This window comes from Doryrhamphus excisus, chromosome 11 (assembly GCF_030265055.1).
Source record: "Doryrhamphus excisus isolate RoL2022-K1 chromosome 11, RoL_Dexc_1.0, whole genome shotgun sequence".
Taxonomy (NCBI): domain Eukaryota; kingdom Metazoa; phylum Chordata; class Actinopteri; order Syngnathiformes; family Syngnathidae; genus Doryrhamphus; species Doryrhamphus excisus.
Window position 1 is genome coordinate 2,791,430 of NC_080476.1, and position 18,085 is coordinate 2,809,514.

Sequence of the window (18,085 nt, forward strand, 5' to 3'; positions counted from 1 at the left end):
TGTACTGTATATGAAACACCACATATTAAACCAGATTGGAAGCCATTTCAATGTAATAAATGCATTTAGATTCAAGCCTATTCTGCCAAATATCCATCCATTCTCCTCCGCTTATCCGAGTTTGGGTCACAGGGGTCGCAGTCCCTGTTGGGAAGCCCAGACTTCCCGATCCCCGGCCACCTCCTCCAGTTCCACTGGGAGGACACCAAGGTGTTCCCAGTCCAGCTGTGAGACATAATCCCTCCAGCGTGTCCTAGTCTACTACCCCGGGGGCTTCTCTCGGCTGGGCATGCCTGGAACACCTCACCAGGGAGCCATCCGGACTAGATGCCCCAGCCACCTCAACTGGCTCCTCTCGATGTGAAGAAGCATCTCTACTCTCGGATGACTGAGCGCCTCCCCCTATCTCTTAGGGCGAGTCCAGCGATCTCGTTCTTTGGGTCATGACCCAAAGCTCATGACCATAGGAGAGGGTGGGAACATAGATCCACGGGTAAACTGAGAGCTTTGCCTTCCGGATCAGCTCTCTTTTCACCACGACGGTCCAGTATAGCGAGCGCATTACTGCCGAGGCTGCGCCGATCCGCCTATCGACCTCACCCTCCCACATTCCCTCACTCCTGAACAAGATGCCGAGATTTGAACTCCTCCACTGGGGCAGGACCTCATTCCCAAGAGAATGAGAACCATGGCCTGTGACTTGGAGGTGCTTGGTCTCATCGCAGAAGCTTCACAATCAGATGCAAACCGTCCCAGTGGCCTGTTGGCGCCATCGGGACCTCATCGTCTACAAACAGCAGAGATGAGATGCTAAGAGCCCCAAACTGGACTTCCTTAGAAATGACTGGAAGGCTTAGAAATTCTGTCCATGAAAATGATGAACAGAATCGGTGACAAAGGGCAGCCTTGGCGGAGGCCAACGTTCACCGGACACAGGCTGGACTTCCTGCTGGCAACGCCAACCAGGCTGCTGCTCCGGTTGTACAAGGACCGGATGGCACGTAGTAGCGTGCTAACAAACCCGTACTCATAGAGCACCCACCCCCACCCCCCACGGGACATGACGAGGGACCACAAGTCCACAAGGTAGACCGGTTGGGTAAAAGGTTTTAGGACTTGACTGTCAAAGTGAAACAAAAAGGTAGACAACATATGGCCAGAAATAGTTTTATATAAAATTTGAACAAGTGGATACAGAATGGCTACTATGTTTATAAAAAAATACATACAATAAAAGGAAAAATAAATGAATCTTATCTTTTCTATCTTTAAAGCAGATGTTCAAGTTAGCTGATGAAATGCAAAAGGCACTAAATGTACAACATTCCAGTTTTTCTTTTTTAACAGAGGCCAGGATCATTCGGATGGGAAACATCACCTTTTTGTCTTCTCTAGTCAAGACGTAGTGCAGATATTTTCTTTCTTTCTTTCTTTTTCTTCTTTTTACAACATAGCAAACAAATCACCAAAAACACACTAGTGTATATATATATATATATATATATATATATATATATATATATGAACTATTTAGCAAGACGAGAGCACTGTTAAAGAGTCTTTACGACTTTGGAATTTTTCTTATAATTTATAGTTTACATCACTACAACTCGTACAACAGCACGACTACACACGGCCACCAGTCACAATCAGGAGCGGAGCAACTAGCAGTTTAAAACAAAACAAAACAAACAAACAAGAAATCATTTGTGATTTTTGGCAACGAGGCGTAGCATCCTGCTAACGCGCAAAAAAACAGATAAAGACATGAAAAACACACATGGGAGACGGCGGTGCCTGCAGAGTGAAGTGTTACGACATCAATACAACCTGGACATAGCATAATGCTATGCTAACACCCCCCACCCACCATCCATTCATGCAAAATTGCAATATATTTTCCGCCTTCTGAAGCATCAATCTATGATGGAGATGTGAACCTACCACCCGACCCTCAAAGCTAAAAGTTATTGATAGCTCTTCTTAACGTGCAGGTGGTTGCCTACAGCCACTGCTGTTAATCGGTTGTTAATGTTTTTTTTTTTTAACTCTACACTAACCAGAGAGCAGAGACTACAACAGTATCTTATTTTCCATCTTGCCTCTGCTTTTCTCCGCTAGTGGCTTACTAGTCCCTTAAGGTGACATCGTGGAGGGGGGCGTGGCCACAAGCCAACTGGAATGAATTGCCGTGAAGTCGCATCAAAGCCTCGGTGTGTTACAGTCTGCAAGCATTAAGACCGAGGGTGATGGGGTCAAAATAAAGAGATGGAATGAGCCAATTACAGTAAAGAGCACTACTTTACAACAACGAGTGTTTTCTGTACAAATACTGTCAACTTGGACATTTACTGCATCGGGGATGTCGACATGAAGGCAGTTTGGACACACACACGTATACATAATTCACATTAAGAAAAGGAATTTGGCTTTAAATGCTTCAACATGGCGTACATAAGAAAAGGGAATGCATTGTCAAGCTGGAACACAAGTGGTGAACGACGTAAGTGGCCAGTTATTGTCTTTTGTTCATATCAACACGAGTAGTGCTAATGATCATGTTAGTAGATTGCATGCAAACAGTGTTTCAGTATTTCTTCCCCCCACAACATCAGCACCCGCCTTTAGATTCTCCCCTCAGTGGAACATGCAAAAAGAGGAAAAAAACAATATTTTCTGACATATTTGATCAACCAGAGAACTGTTCCACTGAGGAGAACATTGAAAACAAGCTAGCACAGCAACATGCTGGAAGGGTACACAACGTGCGTTCACATTAACGTTACCATCATCGCTGTAAGGGGAGGCGGAGCTTCCTGATGGCTGCATGCATACAAGATGGTTCCCGTGCCGAGGACTTACAAACCAGACCCAGAAAAAAAAAAACAAAACCAAAAAAAAAAAAAACAATGCTGAGTCAGAAAATCGAATTTGTTTCTTTGAGTTCCAACTGTACCTGAATGCAGCACCACAAAGAACACTTCCAGAAGAAGGAAATAGTGTTTCCTTTTTGGCCACCAAAGTAAACAAGTGAATTTCTTGCAGATATGTTAAGGGATGGGTATGAATCATTCGCTTCCATCATGTGGGCTTCCAGTTGGTTGGTTTTTTATCATTAAACTCATCTCAATCCGTTTCACTTCTTGGCAACGACCAGCAGAGGGCACCACATGTCATTTAAATGAACAGAAAAGGTCTACACTCTCACACTTACAAATTAACTGCATCATTTTTTGGTTGGTGGTGCTGTGACTAATTAGTCATTTGTTTGGTGACCGCATACACCGACTGTGTTAGAAAGCCCCCAATTTGGCACGTGTAAGTACAATGTGACCAATCCCGTACTCCCAGAGCACCCCCCACAGAACACGGCGAGGGACCCGGTCAAATGCCTTTTCCAGGTCAGTCTACAAGGCACATGTAGACCGCTTGGCCAAACGGCCATGGTGTAGCGTTGGTCCAGTGTTCTGCAACCGGGACTACAACCACATTGCACCTCCTGTAGCCGAGGTTGGATCAACGGTCCTACCCTGGAATAGACCTTCCCAGGGAGGCTGAGGAGTGGGAACACACCCCCGGTCACCCTTCTTGAAAAGGGGGGACCACCACCCCGGTCTGCCAATCCAGAGATACTGTTTCCAAAGCTAAACCCCAATTTTAAAGATGGTACTAGGTATGGAGTGTAGTCGTGCTCATGTCACTTTGCAGACGCTTTGCGATCACATCAAGCAGCTGCATTTTTTGGTAAGGTGAATGAGCACATAAAAACCAAATATCCAAATTGGGCATCATACCCTGCAGTGCGTATGGAGACTATCTTGTGCCTTGTGACATAGAGAGGGCATGTACTGCTACAAAAGCACGTTGTTAAAAGCGTCATCTGCATTGATATGTTGATATGTTTAAAACCAGCAGAGGGTGACATTTCACCCAGGGCCAAATGTCCTCATTCTTTCTTAACACATTGAAGTATTTTCTGCCTTGTGTAATAAATAGAAGCATAAATAAATGATACACCAACTTTGCTGCATACCCATCCCTTATTGTTCTGCAATCAGCCGATTGTTTGTCGTATTTGCACTAACTGCCACTGCTTAGTGCAAGAAGGAATGTTGAAATGTTCTGGAAAATTCTGTGCATGCTGCAGTATAAGAAGTTGGGCCACTTGGTTGCATTAGCATGAGCTTTTTTTGTCCTGTTAAAGTATGGAGTCTGCATTAAAGCACATCAAGAAAATAGGCGTCATGCTTACAGAGAAACCAAAACACACACAAACAATTCAAATAAAAGCGTCCCTGTATGATAAAGAGGCCCACCCTTCCCGAGAGCAGCTGATAGAGGAGGTCTGATACTTTACTGTGTGTTTTATTCTCTTTTTCCCGCCGCTCCCCAGTCCATTTCAGTTTTTGCGAATGTCAGCGTAGACCACCGGTTCCATTTTGTGGAAGGAGTTTTTGCTGCCTGAGTGATCCAATTGGACGTATATCACCGGGCCCTGTGACAAAGACACGTGTTTCACACCATGTTCAAGATAACAGCATCTTTAAATCAATGCACTGCCTTTTTTGTCCTGATATACAACATTGAGGGTCACATGTGAAAGGGTGGAGTGGAACATACGGTATGCATTGGTCCCGCGGCTCCTACCTGGACTTGACCCGAGGGGCTGGTACTCCTGGGGCTCTCCAGCTTTGGTTCCGCCTTCTTTATGGGCGGCGGAGGCGGAGAGCGCGTGCTTTCCAAGGTTATACAGCTAGTTTGTGCGACGTGGGGAAGGGGGTTACAGTTTGCCATGGTGAAGAGCGACCATTGTGGTTGTTGGAGGGACAAAGTGGAGAGACAGGAATGGATAGATAATGGAGGAGAGGGGGACCAAAAGAAAAGCACAAAAACACACAAAAAAAAAACAGTGAGAGATGAGCAGTTGAAGCGTGCGGATGACAACAACAAATACGCCACAAAAGACACAAATACTTTGTTCTGACTGTGGGTGGTTTTCGTATCTTATTGTCTTTATCAGGGGAGGGTGACTTTTGAAACATGGACCATCTACCGCCCCCAAGAGCGCTCGATCTAGCCCCCAAACAAAAATTCAGAGGGAGATGCCGCTCTTTCACTGCAAAGTACAGACTCTACTTGGTTTGGGTGTCGGTTCTTCACATCAAATGTAGCACAGCAGGAACCTGCAAAAACATGCTGCTTTGAACGCATCGGTCAGAGCGAGGCATGCTAATGTAACAACAATGGAGGAGCAACAATCTAACAACGATCAAACTCAGTGACATCAAACAAAGTGCTTGGAACAATCTGCATGACCAAGTCATTTCAACTACGGCTGGTCTGACGGGACACGAGCAAAAGTGGCCACCGTATTATTTATATGATTATATATTTTATATTATACTATAATTAACTAATATAACTATTATTATAAGACAAATTGCACAACCACTTACTAAGGGTGTCGGATTCAGACCAAAAGTATTTTGACTGTACACAACCAGAAACAACCGAGGGGGGGGTCCTGTTTTGGCCCTGGAAATAAAGTTGGCTTTGAGTTTTGGCCCCCTGTGCAATTGAGTCTGACAGCCGTGAACTAATTTCTCAGTTGACTAATCTAAAAGACATGTTTTTTATAAAGAGGGATGGTCAATATGGCGTGAACTCCATATTGCAATACATATTATATCATGATATTGTGATATTTCAATATAGTGTATTCTTCGCCATATTCTTTGCCGGCTACCAGGCCTGGGACAATAAGTAATAAATGACTTCATCCCACAATAAATGAAAATGGCCTCAGTGTTATACTGCCATGTGTATGTGTTTCACTGGTTAGTCCCACAGTCGCTCTGACTCGTGGGTGCAGACAGACGAGTGTAGCCATGTGAGGAGCAATGGAAGGTCAAGCAGTAGAAAATATATTGTCATATACTGTAGTATGACTTTTTATTTTCTGAAAAATAATGTTAAAATCTTGTCTCGTAGACCCAGTCTCGAGTATCATCAGTGTCTCATGACACTGCGACGGTAAGGTAACGCGTCATTTCCAGTTTTCAGGCGCGTGTTAATGTAGTTGCTCTGTCTAGTGGTTATATTATTGTCTCACTAGACTTGTATTAATATACTTATTCCAGCGAGACTTCTGTTAAAGTTTTTCATACTTTACATTCAAGCTTTAGTGATTAGCCTGACCTTGTCTTTGCTATTCCTGGTCCTTTTTTTGATACTTTGATGACAAGAAATGTCATTGATTTGAGGATCAGTAACTCAGTGGAGCGGCCTGGTGTGGAGGTGAGCAGTTTAAAACAGGATACCAAAAATCAAAAATGAATAAAGGTTTTATGTCAACTGGGCAGCGCTGGTCTTGAGACATGTAAGGAGACAGTTTTATCCAAAGGGGGGGCTGTGGAGTATAATTCAGCAGGGTAGTCTTGTGTTGTATTTATTGCAAAATGTTGTGGTACTACAAACATCGAGTGGAGGAGAGTCTGTACGGCGCAGTGGAAAATAGCACGTCGAGGGGAAATGACCAGACACTTACCTGCAGGAGCAATGACAACTGAAGCATGTTGGCATTTAAGATTCTGTTAGCTTGAAGCAATATCGACACACAGAATGCTAGGTTAGTTAGCTTGACAGATGCAGATAGCGGAGCGGTTGTGAGAGGTGACAACAACAAAGACGAGGATGTTATGGATTAGTTTAGACAAAAAAGATGGCACCAGTGCAAACAGCAACCCCAAAGGATCAAAAGGACGCAAGATCAAAAGACGGCAGGTTTATTTGGGACGGTCCAACACATTTTTTTTTAAATTCAATTTTGCGAACCGTTCCAGATTGATTGGTTGGTTCACATGTAAAAAGCAGAAAGTCTTTCAAGCCCTGTTACTCTTGAGGCGGTATGGTTTGGTAACGGGTCTTTAGTTAGGAGTTAGGAGGAAGATGATCAGAGAGGGCGTGTGGTTGAAACAAAGTTGAACAGGAAAACTGTCTGTCTATGTTAATGATCAGTGCAAAATCAGTTTGTCTTCCTCAATGAAAAAGCGTTGGAGGAGTTACAGGATGATATTAAATTAGGGAAAAGAAGCCTGCGTACAAACATACACTGTTATGTTAGATTGGCCGCAATATTCTATAATCACGTATACACAAGTCAGTCCTTTGCCAAAATGCAAAACAGATTGGGAAAAGACATGCAAAAAGAAATAAGCAATGTGGTATTAGGCCAAAGCTTGGGGGACATTTGTTTAGACAACCAAAGGATGGAGAACCTACCCTTCGTAATCGTGGCGGTTGTGAAGCACCTTCATGACGATGCATACGCCGACGAGGATGAGCACCAGCAGGAACAAAGCACCACAGACTGCTCCGACAATGATGTGGGTGTTGCTCCGAGGGAGAGACTCTGCACAAAAAAGCAAAAAAATTAGGGATGTCCCAGTCCACATTTATTGGCGTCAGATCCAATTTTTTTCAAATAGTCTTGTCGATGCGATAGTATATTTATTATATTTTGTATTTCTTTATATTATATTTATTACACAGCATGACCAACAATATTGTTGTTTTTTTGACAACCTGAGTCAGGTCGCCAATCCAGAAGTCCATCTAATAAAAAATCTAATGAAAAAATGGGTGTGTAAAATACTGGGGAATCCACACCTGCTCTGTTAGAGTCTCTTCAACCCAATAGTAATTTATTGACGGTCTGTAGTACTGTACTATAGAGCAGCACTTCCTGTGTGAGCTCACCGCACCATGACACAGCAGTCCGGGCCCAGTGAGGGGGAATTACCGCTGTCTCCCAGAGCCTAATATACAACGTCTAAAGTGAAACTAACTTTACCATGGTACACAGCAGACATTTGAGGCCTTTGAGGCGCATTACTGCAACTAGCGTGTTGGTGTGTGGCCCACAGTTCTGATTATGATGATGATCACCGTGATACGGCAACAGCATGGGCCAAATCTTGCAGCGGAAGTCAATACTATCCTATCTTCAAAAATGACAGCCGATCTTGAAAATGGTATCTGGACGTCCCTAAATGTGATTATAGATAAAGTCACCTTGTAACCTTACACCTTACATACAACCTAGCTCTCTTTTAGCACATAGGAACACAAACAGTATCTCTGTACATATCCTTATACTTTTTGGTGAATTCCAGTGTGGTCTGCCTATCTTTCACAATTTCTGTCGTCACCTTCCGATGTTGACCTTGATCCACATCTGCTACTTAGTACATTAGTAGTTTCTTTCTTTTTCCAGGACATTCCAGATGGTTGTAGTGGCTATGACCAATGTTCTGATAGATTTTCCATCTTCTCTCACATTCACAATTACTTGTTTTTCCACCCGTACACAGCTTTCTGGTTTTCATGTTTTCTTTCACCTGCAAATGCAATCTACACAGGCAAAACCCATCCGACCCCATCTGAAAGTGAGACTGGCAACATATGGGTTTGACACCAAAAGATGAATTATGGAGACGACAGAGCAACATTTCAGCTTTTATTTGCAGATGCTTACATTTGGGTCAGATGCACAGCTTTGAAGATAGTAACGTTTGTTTGAATCCATCCATGTCGTTTCATGTGAGCAAAGGTATTTGAACATGTGACTGATGGGTCCTATTTCACTACCAATTCAACCGGTTTCGATTCACTCTGTTTCAGATTGGGTAGGATAGGTTTTGTCTGTGTAGATTACATTTAGAGGTGAAAACAACATGAAAACCTGAGAGCTGTGTAAGGGTGACAAACAATCTGAATCTAAGAGACGATGGACAATCAATCAGAACCATCTCACAAACATTGGTCATAGCCACTACATTTGGAACGTCCTGAAGATGAAAGAAACCACTTGTGTACCACTAATAGCAGTAGAACAGATAAGAAAGAAAAACACAGGCAGTTGATGTGAGCGCTAAGAAAGAAAGGGCCTAAAACAACTGTTAGTGGTATCAGCAAATCTATCTACTCTTTATAAAAGACTTATGAACAAAAGTACAATGGCTACACTATTTGGTCCAATTTGGCTTGTTTGAAAATATACTGTATATTTAAGAATACACGACTGTATTCATCTAAAAATCTTTTGTGGTTAGCTTACAGTACCTTGTGGGTCCTGCTCAGAATGTTGACACAGAAAAAGCACAGCAAGCCATCACACGCATGTGTTCGCGAACTAGGAAAACACAAGAATGCACCCGCGTGACAGCGGAGGTAAAGATACGCCTTATCATATCATATCCCGGCTGTTACCTCTCGAGACCACCTGCAGCTCTGTCCGAGCGGACGTCCCCGAGATGTCAGGCGGATTCTTCACGTCGCAGAAGTAGGTTCCGTTGTCACTGAACTGGGCCGGGTTCAGTCGTATCGAGACGTCCTTTTTGTTGATGTCGCCGATGAATTCCACTCTGTCTTTGAACTCTATCGGCCCCGGGAATGTGGTGCCTTTGTAAAAGTAGAAGATCTGCCAAAAAGGAAGGGACAAGTCAGTCATGCACCACAACTGGGTGGGCTTTGGTCTCTAGAATAAAGCAGTACAGGACAGTAATACGCAGTGGAGTCCCCCAACATTTACTGGGAAAATATGAAACAAAAATTATTGAAGGAGACATCATCACATATCATCTGAAAGATGTACTCCAATAGCATAATTTGCTTAAGGCCACCACCGAAGGAAAAGTGTGATGAGAGCCATTAGGGATGTCCCCATCGGACCAATATCAGCGGGGAAAAAAATATTGGATTATGTCAGGCTGCATCCCGATAAAAGCAATCGATTCCAGACTCCAGGTTTATCCTTGACTGGTTACAAGGGATTTTTATACTTTCATATTTCACTGAAAGTAATGCGTGCCCGTTTGTCAATAAATCAACCAAAAGAAATTACTTTGCATTTCCTGCAATTACTTTACAATGGCAAAGATATCCAGGGGTCTGGGATCTATTGTGCATTTATCGTTATCGAGGTAAAATTTCTAGTGTGGTCATATGTCCCAGCCCTAATGCTGTATTAGTGTATTTTGTCATTTACTATACATTTTAAGCTGCAATGTGTCGTGTCAATACGTGTTTGTTTATACTAAAAGTGACAAAATGACATTTGCGATATATTAGGTTATGATATACATGGTGAAAAGGTACTTCAATGGTGTTATTAGTTTGATAGCTGCAAAGCCACTACTTTTTATACTTTTATGAACCGTTAACCATGTTAATATACCTGTATTAATTGTTTCAGTTTCACAATGAATGTTTCTTGTGTTAGCAACTTCCTGATAACTGCCACATCGGTTTGATTTTCCGCCTACTCTGACACACAGCAGCAGAAACAAGAAGCAACGTTGAGCAGGTTTGTCATGGAAGGAAATGTATGTTTCAAAAGACGCAGTGTAAAATTTGATTGGCCATGGCCAACGAGGCTGTCAAACATTCTTGTCTGTCAGACAAACACGGCAAAGTGGCGGCTGGTGTGTTTTCCACAGGCGTGCAAATGTGTCTGTGCTGGCATGACAGCCCTGTGCAAACATAAAGCCTTGGTTCTTGTGTCGTCATGTTAATCACAAGATCACCAACAGCTGTTTGACAGCGACGTGCGTAGATCCTGTTCCTGAGCTGCAAACATCCCCGGACGAAAGATCAGTCAATGATCACCATGCAGTAGCAGTGGTAGCAGTGGTAGCAGTGGTAGCAGTGGTAGCAGTGGTAGCAGTGGTAGCAGTGGTAGCAGTGGTAGCAGTGGTAGCAGTGGTAGCAGTGGTAGCAGTGGTAGCAGTGGTAGCAGTGGTAGCAGTGGTAGCAGTGAAGAGGGGAAACAAATGGAACATAGAACCATGAAGGAAAGTCAGTGAAAAGTACAGGGAGCAATCAGGGAGCGGCATGAACATCTCCGTCCTGGCTGCTTAGCACAATTGGGGTATCATAAAATCTTGTGAGATTAAAACTGGGCGATATTTCCTGTTAGGAGAAAAGCTGTCTCCTGAAAACAGGGCATTCAGAAGCCAATCAGACTGAACTAAGGCATCAATACTATGAATAACAATACACATAATATGGAAGTGGCGGTGCGCCAGGCAGGATTGGAATCTCACTTGCAGCGCTTTACGCACACTATAAACCTTGCACATGTCTGTTTTTCCATTGAACAGCCGTGGCGGTATAAATGACTGACAGACAGTGTAATAATTTGCCATTTTTGACTCCAAATTTATCAGATCAAAACACGATCTCTGCATAAGACTTCTATCAAAACACATGATATTCTGGAATGTCCAAGGATATGATATATTATAGGATGATAGGATAGAAGATACAATATATTGTGAACAACTTGTGTTTAGAATCAAAGTCACTTGCAAAAGAATCCTTGTTGTCAGCAGACTAGGTAAGCGCTGTTTCAACCTTCCGCATTGATGATCCCCTGGATTAGTATCACAACATGCTAGTTTAGCTGCCAACAATCACAGATTTCATTTCAACGATTAAAGATACAAACTTAGTATTAAATAAAGCAATGTTTCCACAGCTTGTTGCTGTTCTCATCCCTGATGATGCTGATTTAACATTGTGGCATGTGCTGTAATGAATAAATAAAAAATACATACTCTGGTGGCAGTTGTCTACAACTCCACCCGTAACGGAAACACAAACCCGTTCATTCACATTTTTTTGACGGGGCTTCTGCATACTTTATATAATCATAGACAACATAGAACTGCATACGTACGTACAGTCATGGGGGAGCAGCGCAAAATTGTGTGGGTTCACAGGAAGTGTCGTTTGCTCCATTGCAAAAGTGGCTGCTCTTTAACAGTTGAAAAGCCAGCATTTCCAGAAATGCTAAACATTTGACAGACAGTACGAATTGCCAGTGAGAAAATACATGCCAACTTAAAAATGACAAATTTTTAAGTTGAAAAAAAAAATGAAATGAAAAATGACAAATTCTAATAAAATATTGCATTATTATGATATATTATTCTGCATTATTATTATTATTATATATGATGATAACATTAGTGGTTTATCTGTCTCTGTAAAAAAGTTTGTCTAATCGTATTTTTTTCCATTGTACTTAATATAAATATTAACATTTTGAGCATCATCTCGTCTCGACGCCCCTACTATTGGCTTTTTACCACTATCCGATATCCCCATATTGTCCAGCACTTCATTACTGATACCAATATTAGCAGCAGGTAACATTAAAATATTTACAGAATAAGAATCCCTGCATGGGTGTGTGGAGCATATTGAAGAGAGATGGGTGGGTTCTGGAGATTTCTTATTGATCCAAAGTCAGAGACATCCGTGAACGTCAATATCAAGCCATGTGCGTCAATATTTGTCACTTTTGAGAAACTGTTGTTAAGAACTGTAAAAAGGCCGGCGCGTGGACTCACCCCGTATGGCGCTTTGGAGAACTTAGTGTCGGGCTGGCTGGACTGGAAGCTCCAGGTCACGGCCATGTTGCTGTTCACCACCTCGCTGGACTTGAACGTGCAGCGCAGGACTACCGCGGTCCCGTTCTCCACGACCACTTCTGATTCAGTGTAGACCTCGACTGCCAGTGTCGGTTTTAAGACTGGAAAGAGAGGGAATGTCAACGTTAGCGTAACAAAAACTACCTTAAACTTTGTAGAAAAATGTTAATGTCTTACAGTTAGGGCTGTCAATCGATTACAATATTTGATCGTGATTAAACACATTTTTTGTCCATAGTTAACTCACAATTAATCGCTGATATAAAAACTTTTTAATCTATAATGGTTCGATATACAACTACAACGGTAATAACATCAAATTTTATGTAAAAGGATATCAATTCCGTAACTATGGGCCATTATTTAAAACAACACAGTCAGCAAGCATATTCTGTATTACTATTTTTCTTTATTATTAGCATATTAGCTCTTAAAGTTGCCCACAAACATTCCACAAATACAAAATGTGACCTCATTTGTGTCAGCTCCAAATAAGACAGAGTATGTGTGTGTGAATGAGAGGGACCCAAGTGGAAGAGTGAGGTTACAGGTAGAAGAGATACTTGTACTTGTGGTCAACAATTCAGAACAATGGAGATTGTGAAAAGGGTGTGCAGGCAAGATGGAACGGATGGAGCAAAGTGTTAGGTGTGATGATAGAAGAGTTTCAGCTAAAATGAAAGGGAAGGTATACAAAACTGTGGTGAGACCAGCCATGTTGTTTGGTCTAGAGACAGTGCCACTGAGGAAAAGACAGGAAGCAGAACTGGAGGTGGCAGAGATGCGGATGCCGAGGTTCACATTGGGAGTGACCAGGATGGATAAGATCAGGAAGGAATAGTGAACGAGATAGTGAATATATTGGTAGACGGATGCTGCCAGGTAGGAGGCGTAGAGGAAGACCAAAGAGGAGGTTTATGGACGTAGTGAAGGAGGACATGAGGGTAGTTGGTGTGAGAGAGACAGATGCAGAAGACAGGGTTGGAAGGAGGCGGTTGATTTGCTGTAGCGACCCCTGAAGGGAAAAGCCCAAAGAGAAAAAAAGAAGTGTCAGCTCCCAATAAGATTTGTTTATTTATGATACTTTTTATGATTGTTTATTTATGATTCTAAATGTTTGTGAGTAAAAAAGCCCATTCAGAAAGGATTATTATTAGATTTGTCTTTCGTTCATGAAATGTACAAATGAAAATACCTAAAACATAGGGCAATAGTCATAAAACATTTCATCCAAATTCCAAACTCAATGTCATTTCAGTTCTCTTTTAAAACATATTAAAATACATAGAAACAAATCATTATATTACAGTTATATTATTGTATTACAATACTGTAACTATTAATTAGAAATACCACTGTTTTTTAATGTTCCATGCGAGCTGCGATTTGTCCTACTTTTTTGACATTTGTCACTTGAGTGCACCGATGCACCGTCTCCGATGCAGAGGGATGTGTGGATGTATTTGGATGTATTTGACCCCTTTCTTTCACCTCATACTTGCTCCCGAATGCTGATACAATGTGGGAATGCACAAAGGTAAGATTTGATGACTTTGAGAGCTAATGTGCACCATTGTGGCAGTTCCATGCTAAACGGCTAATGCGAGCACAACAATGGACTTCAGCCACGGTCATCCCATTGACAGCCCGTCAATAGCAGCTGGAACTGCAATTTAGCTGGCAGTTCAATGCAAAAATCATCAGAGAGATGTAAAAATGTAAAAATTACTGGTTAGTTGGGCCACTCTTATGCCATGATAGCACTGTATATGACAAACACAGCGACAGTAGATACAAATAACTTTGGTCTTGCTACAAGAGCCATCTGCCTGGGCTTTGAAGCCAACTTTACCAATCTAAATACTCTTTTCTTTCTCCATTTCCCATCAATATTTGTTCAAGCTTGTGACTACAGCATTATGGTGTGGGCACAGGGTCAAACAGGAGGAGCGCATGTTAATCACGCGTCAAAAAATTGCTCCGTTAACGCGTCGTTAACTTTATTACTAACTTTATTACTTACCAACTATACAATAGGATATACTTCACTGCAATTCAACCAAAATGTCAAAAAATACAACTACAAAATGAAAAAGGTGATTGGTTTTGGTGATGTCATTACATACTACTAACAGTGAAGGCAAAGAGGAAAATATGATGGTAACCATAGAAGCGGAAATGCAACATAGTTATTTTCTTATCATGGAAAGAATCTATACTGGTACATAAAAATAGCGCCCAACCCTATTATCTATCAAGATCTCACATCTTATTGGATTAACCAATACAAAACATTCCCTGTGGGTGAATTAGTCTGTATATACACAAGCTAGCTGTGCTATATCAACAGTGTGACTTCCAGTGTGAAGCTACCAGGTTCAAAACACACATACACACATATCTTAAGTATATTTTTGGATGATTTGGAGTGGGTTATAATCTTAGAAAAAGTTGGGCATCTCTGTGTGGAGTTTGCATGTTCTCCCCGTGCGTGTGTGGGTTTTCTCCGGCTACTGCGGTTTCCTCCCACATTCCAAAAACATGCTAGGTTAATTGGCCACTCCAAATTGTCCATAGGTATGAATGTGAGTGTCAATGCTTGTTTGTCTATATGTGCCCTGTGATTGGCTGGCCACCAGTCCAGGGTGTACCCCACCTCCCGCCCAAATTCAGCTGGGATAGGCTCCGGCATGCCGGCGACCTTAGTGAGGATAAGCGGTATAGAAATTGATGGATGACTTGCAGTGTATACAAAAGCAGAAAGGCGTAGCTCTAATTGACCACATGGTCATTTCTGAACAAGCATCTCTCATAAGACAGCAGCAACAGAATCAATGTGGTAATTGCTGGAAGAAGCAAACTGCTCAGCCAGCATTAATACAGTCGTCCCTCACTCTATCGTGCTCGGAACATCGCAGCCTCAACATCACGGTTTTTCCAAAAGTAATTCATAAATGATCAGTTTCATGGTTGAATACGGCCTATAGTTTGGAAAAAATATGCTTTTTTTAAATAAAAAATAACAAATAGTCCTGATTCTTGGCTTAAATTAAAACTTTTCAAGCATAAAAATGGCTACATGAACTAAAATACAAATACAAGAGCAGATGTGTGACTGTAGCATTCCACGTGGGCCACTAGGGGTCAGTAATTGTTCATTAGGACAAAGCAACAGATGTGATCCAGAAAAGGCACTTATTTATATGATCTATAGCAGAGGTAGGGAACCTATGGCTCGGGAGCCAGGTAGGGCTCTTTTGATGACTGTATCTGGCTCTCAAGCCGAGCTGCCCACAATAAAAATGTATTTTTGCTAACATTTTAAAGTAAACATCACAGAAATGACTGTTAAAAATAATCAACAACTTTCTTATGCATTTTAATCCGTCCATCTATTTCCTACTGCAATACGGCCAACCATATCTATCTTTCCTGATGATATTTTCCAGGTCAAACACCAAAACTTGATTATTACTGGGTAATGCGGTAGTCTACCTCGGTCATTGAGATGTCAACATGTAAATGTAAACTTTCCTCCTTTAGTCAAATAGTCACCTAGCTAAAGCTGCAGAACCAAGCCTTCTGATGAAGATGGCCAAAAGAATGAAATATACTGAGTATGGTGCAAAACTATGCAGCAGCAGAAGTTGTATTAATGGCAACAAGTATTTGATTTATTGTTGGACACTGCGCTGCTCATAAAAGTGTGCTGGCCACACCCCATTGGCGTGGGGTAGTGTGCCTGGTCTACATAATTAGAGCCCATTATATCTAAAACTGTTGGTCTTACATAAAAATGCACACATTTTATTGCATTCAATGTTTAAAAAAATGTATATGGCTCTCACAGATACACATTTTAAAATATCTGGTCTTCATGGCTCTCGTAGCCAAAAAGGTTCCCGACCCCTGATCTATGGTTTATATGATCTAAAAAGAGCAATATTCCATTTAATAATATTGAATCCTGAATCTGGAGACATTTAACCATGATAAACAAGGGATGACTGCAGTGCAAATGCAAATGTGTTTCACACCATTTTAAAGTGCACGCAGAGGTAAAAGGGTCATCTTTGATCAGGAGGTTGCATTCAAAGCCTGTGTTTTTTTGCCATCAATGAAAGACACCAGCGGTTATGTGCTTTTATAGATCACACTCCTGGTGAAAGACCATTTCACCAGATAGATTTGTTTTCATCACTATAATCAACAAAAAAATCTTCCGCTTTGAGAATATCAGGAAGAAGTTGCCTGTGCTGTGTTGTAATGTAAAACAGAAGTAGAGTTTTCATGATACAACATAGGGAAGTGGGAAGTGTTTGTGACCCATTTCGCCTCCATGTTTGGAGTTATTACTCTGTAACTATCTAGATTCCAATCCATTAGTTTGCATAGGCAAAGTGTCTGAATATTATTATGCTTTCTAACATAAGTGTTCATCTGTCTCCTGCATTGGGTTATTCATGAGTAAATCCTCCAGTCTAATAGACCAAAGATAATCCGGGTAGACTACATTGTGTAGATGCTACATTAGCTACAACACTGTGTACAGTGTACTGTCGTGGTTTGAATATACACACACACCATCGTGTCCATGATGTTATGTTTAATGACCAGAGGTTAACCCAAATGTGGCAAAGCAATTTAACAATATCGAGGCTAAGCCAATTCAATTCTGCAGCCATTTTGAATATGGCATAACGAAATGTGGATAAAGACATATTAAGAGAATCACCATTGAGACAACACGTAGACGTGTAAATCCGCAATTTTCTTCCAAACCTGTCGCCGAACGTTCTAGTATGTTTACTGGGCGTGATTGATAAAACGACATTTGATCATCCTTTCAGGTGTTTTTTGTGTCGAAAAACGACCATTTTGATGGAACCGTGCGATAATGAGCGTCCAGGGCGGCAGCCAGCCAGCCAGCTAGCTAACGTCCATCTGAGCTTGTTTGTGTTTTGGTGGAGTTTAACTGCTACCTTCATAGAGCTTCCCCCCTTCTAAAGCCTATTGGCTACATTGTGGTCATTTGGCGTCGTGTTAATATTCGCTTTCATAAAAAGGCAACATTAATGAGATATAAGATAATGACGAGGTGTTGTTGGCAGGGAAGGTGTATCCCCCGTACACGATACGTCTTATATCCACACCAAAAAAAAAATCACAATCAAACAAATACAAAATTCCGAAACGTTCTTACACTTCTCAAATTTCCTCACCTGATAGAACACATAAGACAAATCCGGTCAGTACGAGTCGCCAGGCAAGCGTATTTGTCAATTTAAGCTCCATTGTGTTGTTGAAAACGGGACTACTCCTGCTTTGCTTTTTTCCCACCCTCTGTCGTCCGAGCATTGTCTTCTTCGCGGGGAGGAGGCCGAGAAGCGTCAAAACATGACTTGTGGACGATGTTGCCCCCTGTCGGTCACACTGGTAACATTGTGACAATCTGTTTGGATGTGAGCCAGTAACAGCCGAAACAGTAATAAACAAAGCATATAAACAGAGAAAATTAATTTTCCTGAAAATTCTCTTGAGCGAAAACAATATGCTAAGATTGACGTCAATCTGTTTTTAATGTCTAA

The 18,085-nt window shown here is 41.7% G+C and overlaps 1 protein-coding gene across 2 annotated transcripts; it reads right to left on the reverse strand.

Annotated features, from left to right (window-relative positions):
* Positions 1-1,151: 1,151 nt before the first annotated feature.
* Positions 1,152-17,862, reverse strand: mpzl1l (myelin protein zero-like 1 like). 2 transcript variants are annotated; one of them, XM_058087752.1, is made up of 6 exons: positions 17,720-17,862; positions 12,417-12,598; positions 9,271-9,481; positions 7,282-7,411; positions 4,648-4,753; positions 1,152-4,495 (listed from the first exon to the last, which is right to left on the reverse strand). In XM_058087752.1, the coding sequence occupies exons 1-6, from the start codon at positions 17,853-17,855 to the stop codon at positions 4,400-4,402; spliced, it is 861 nt and encodes a 286-aa protein (XP_057943735.1). In that variant the 5' UTR covers positions 17,856-17,862; the 3' UTR covers positions 1,152-4,399. The 2 variants fall into 2 exon arrangements, with proteins under 2 accessions (XP_057943735.1, XP_057943734.1); XM_058087751.1 differs by having other exon boundaries at positions 4,621-4,753.
* Between the last annotated feature and the right edge of the window lie 223 nt (positions 17,863-18,085).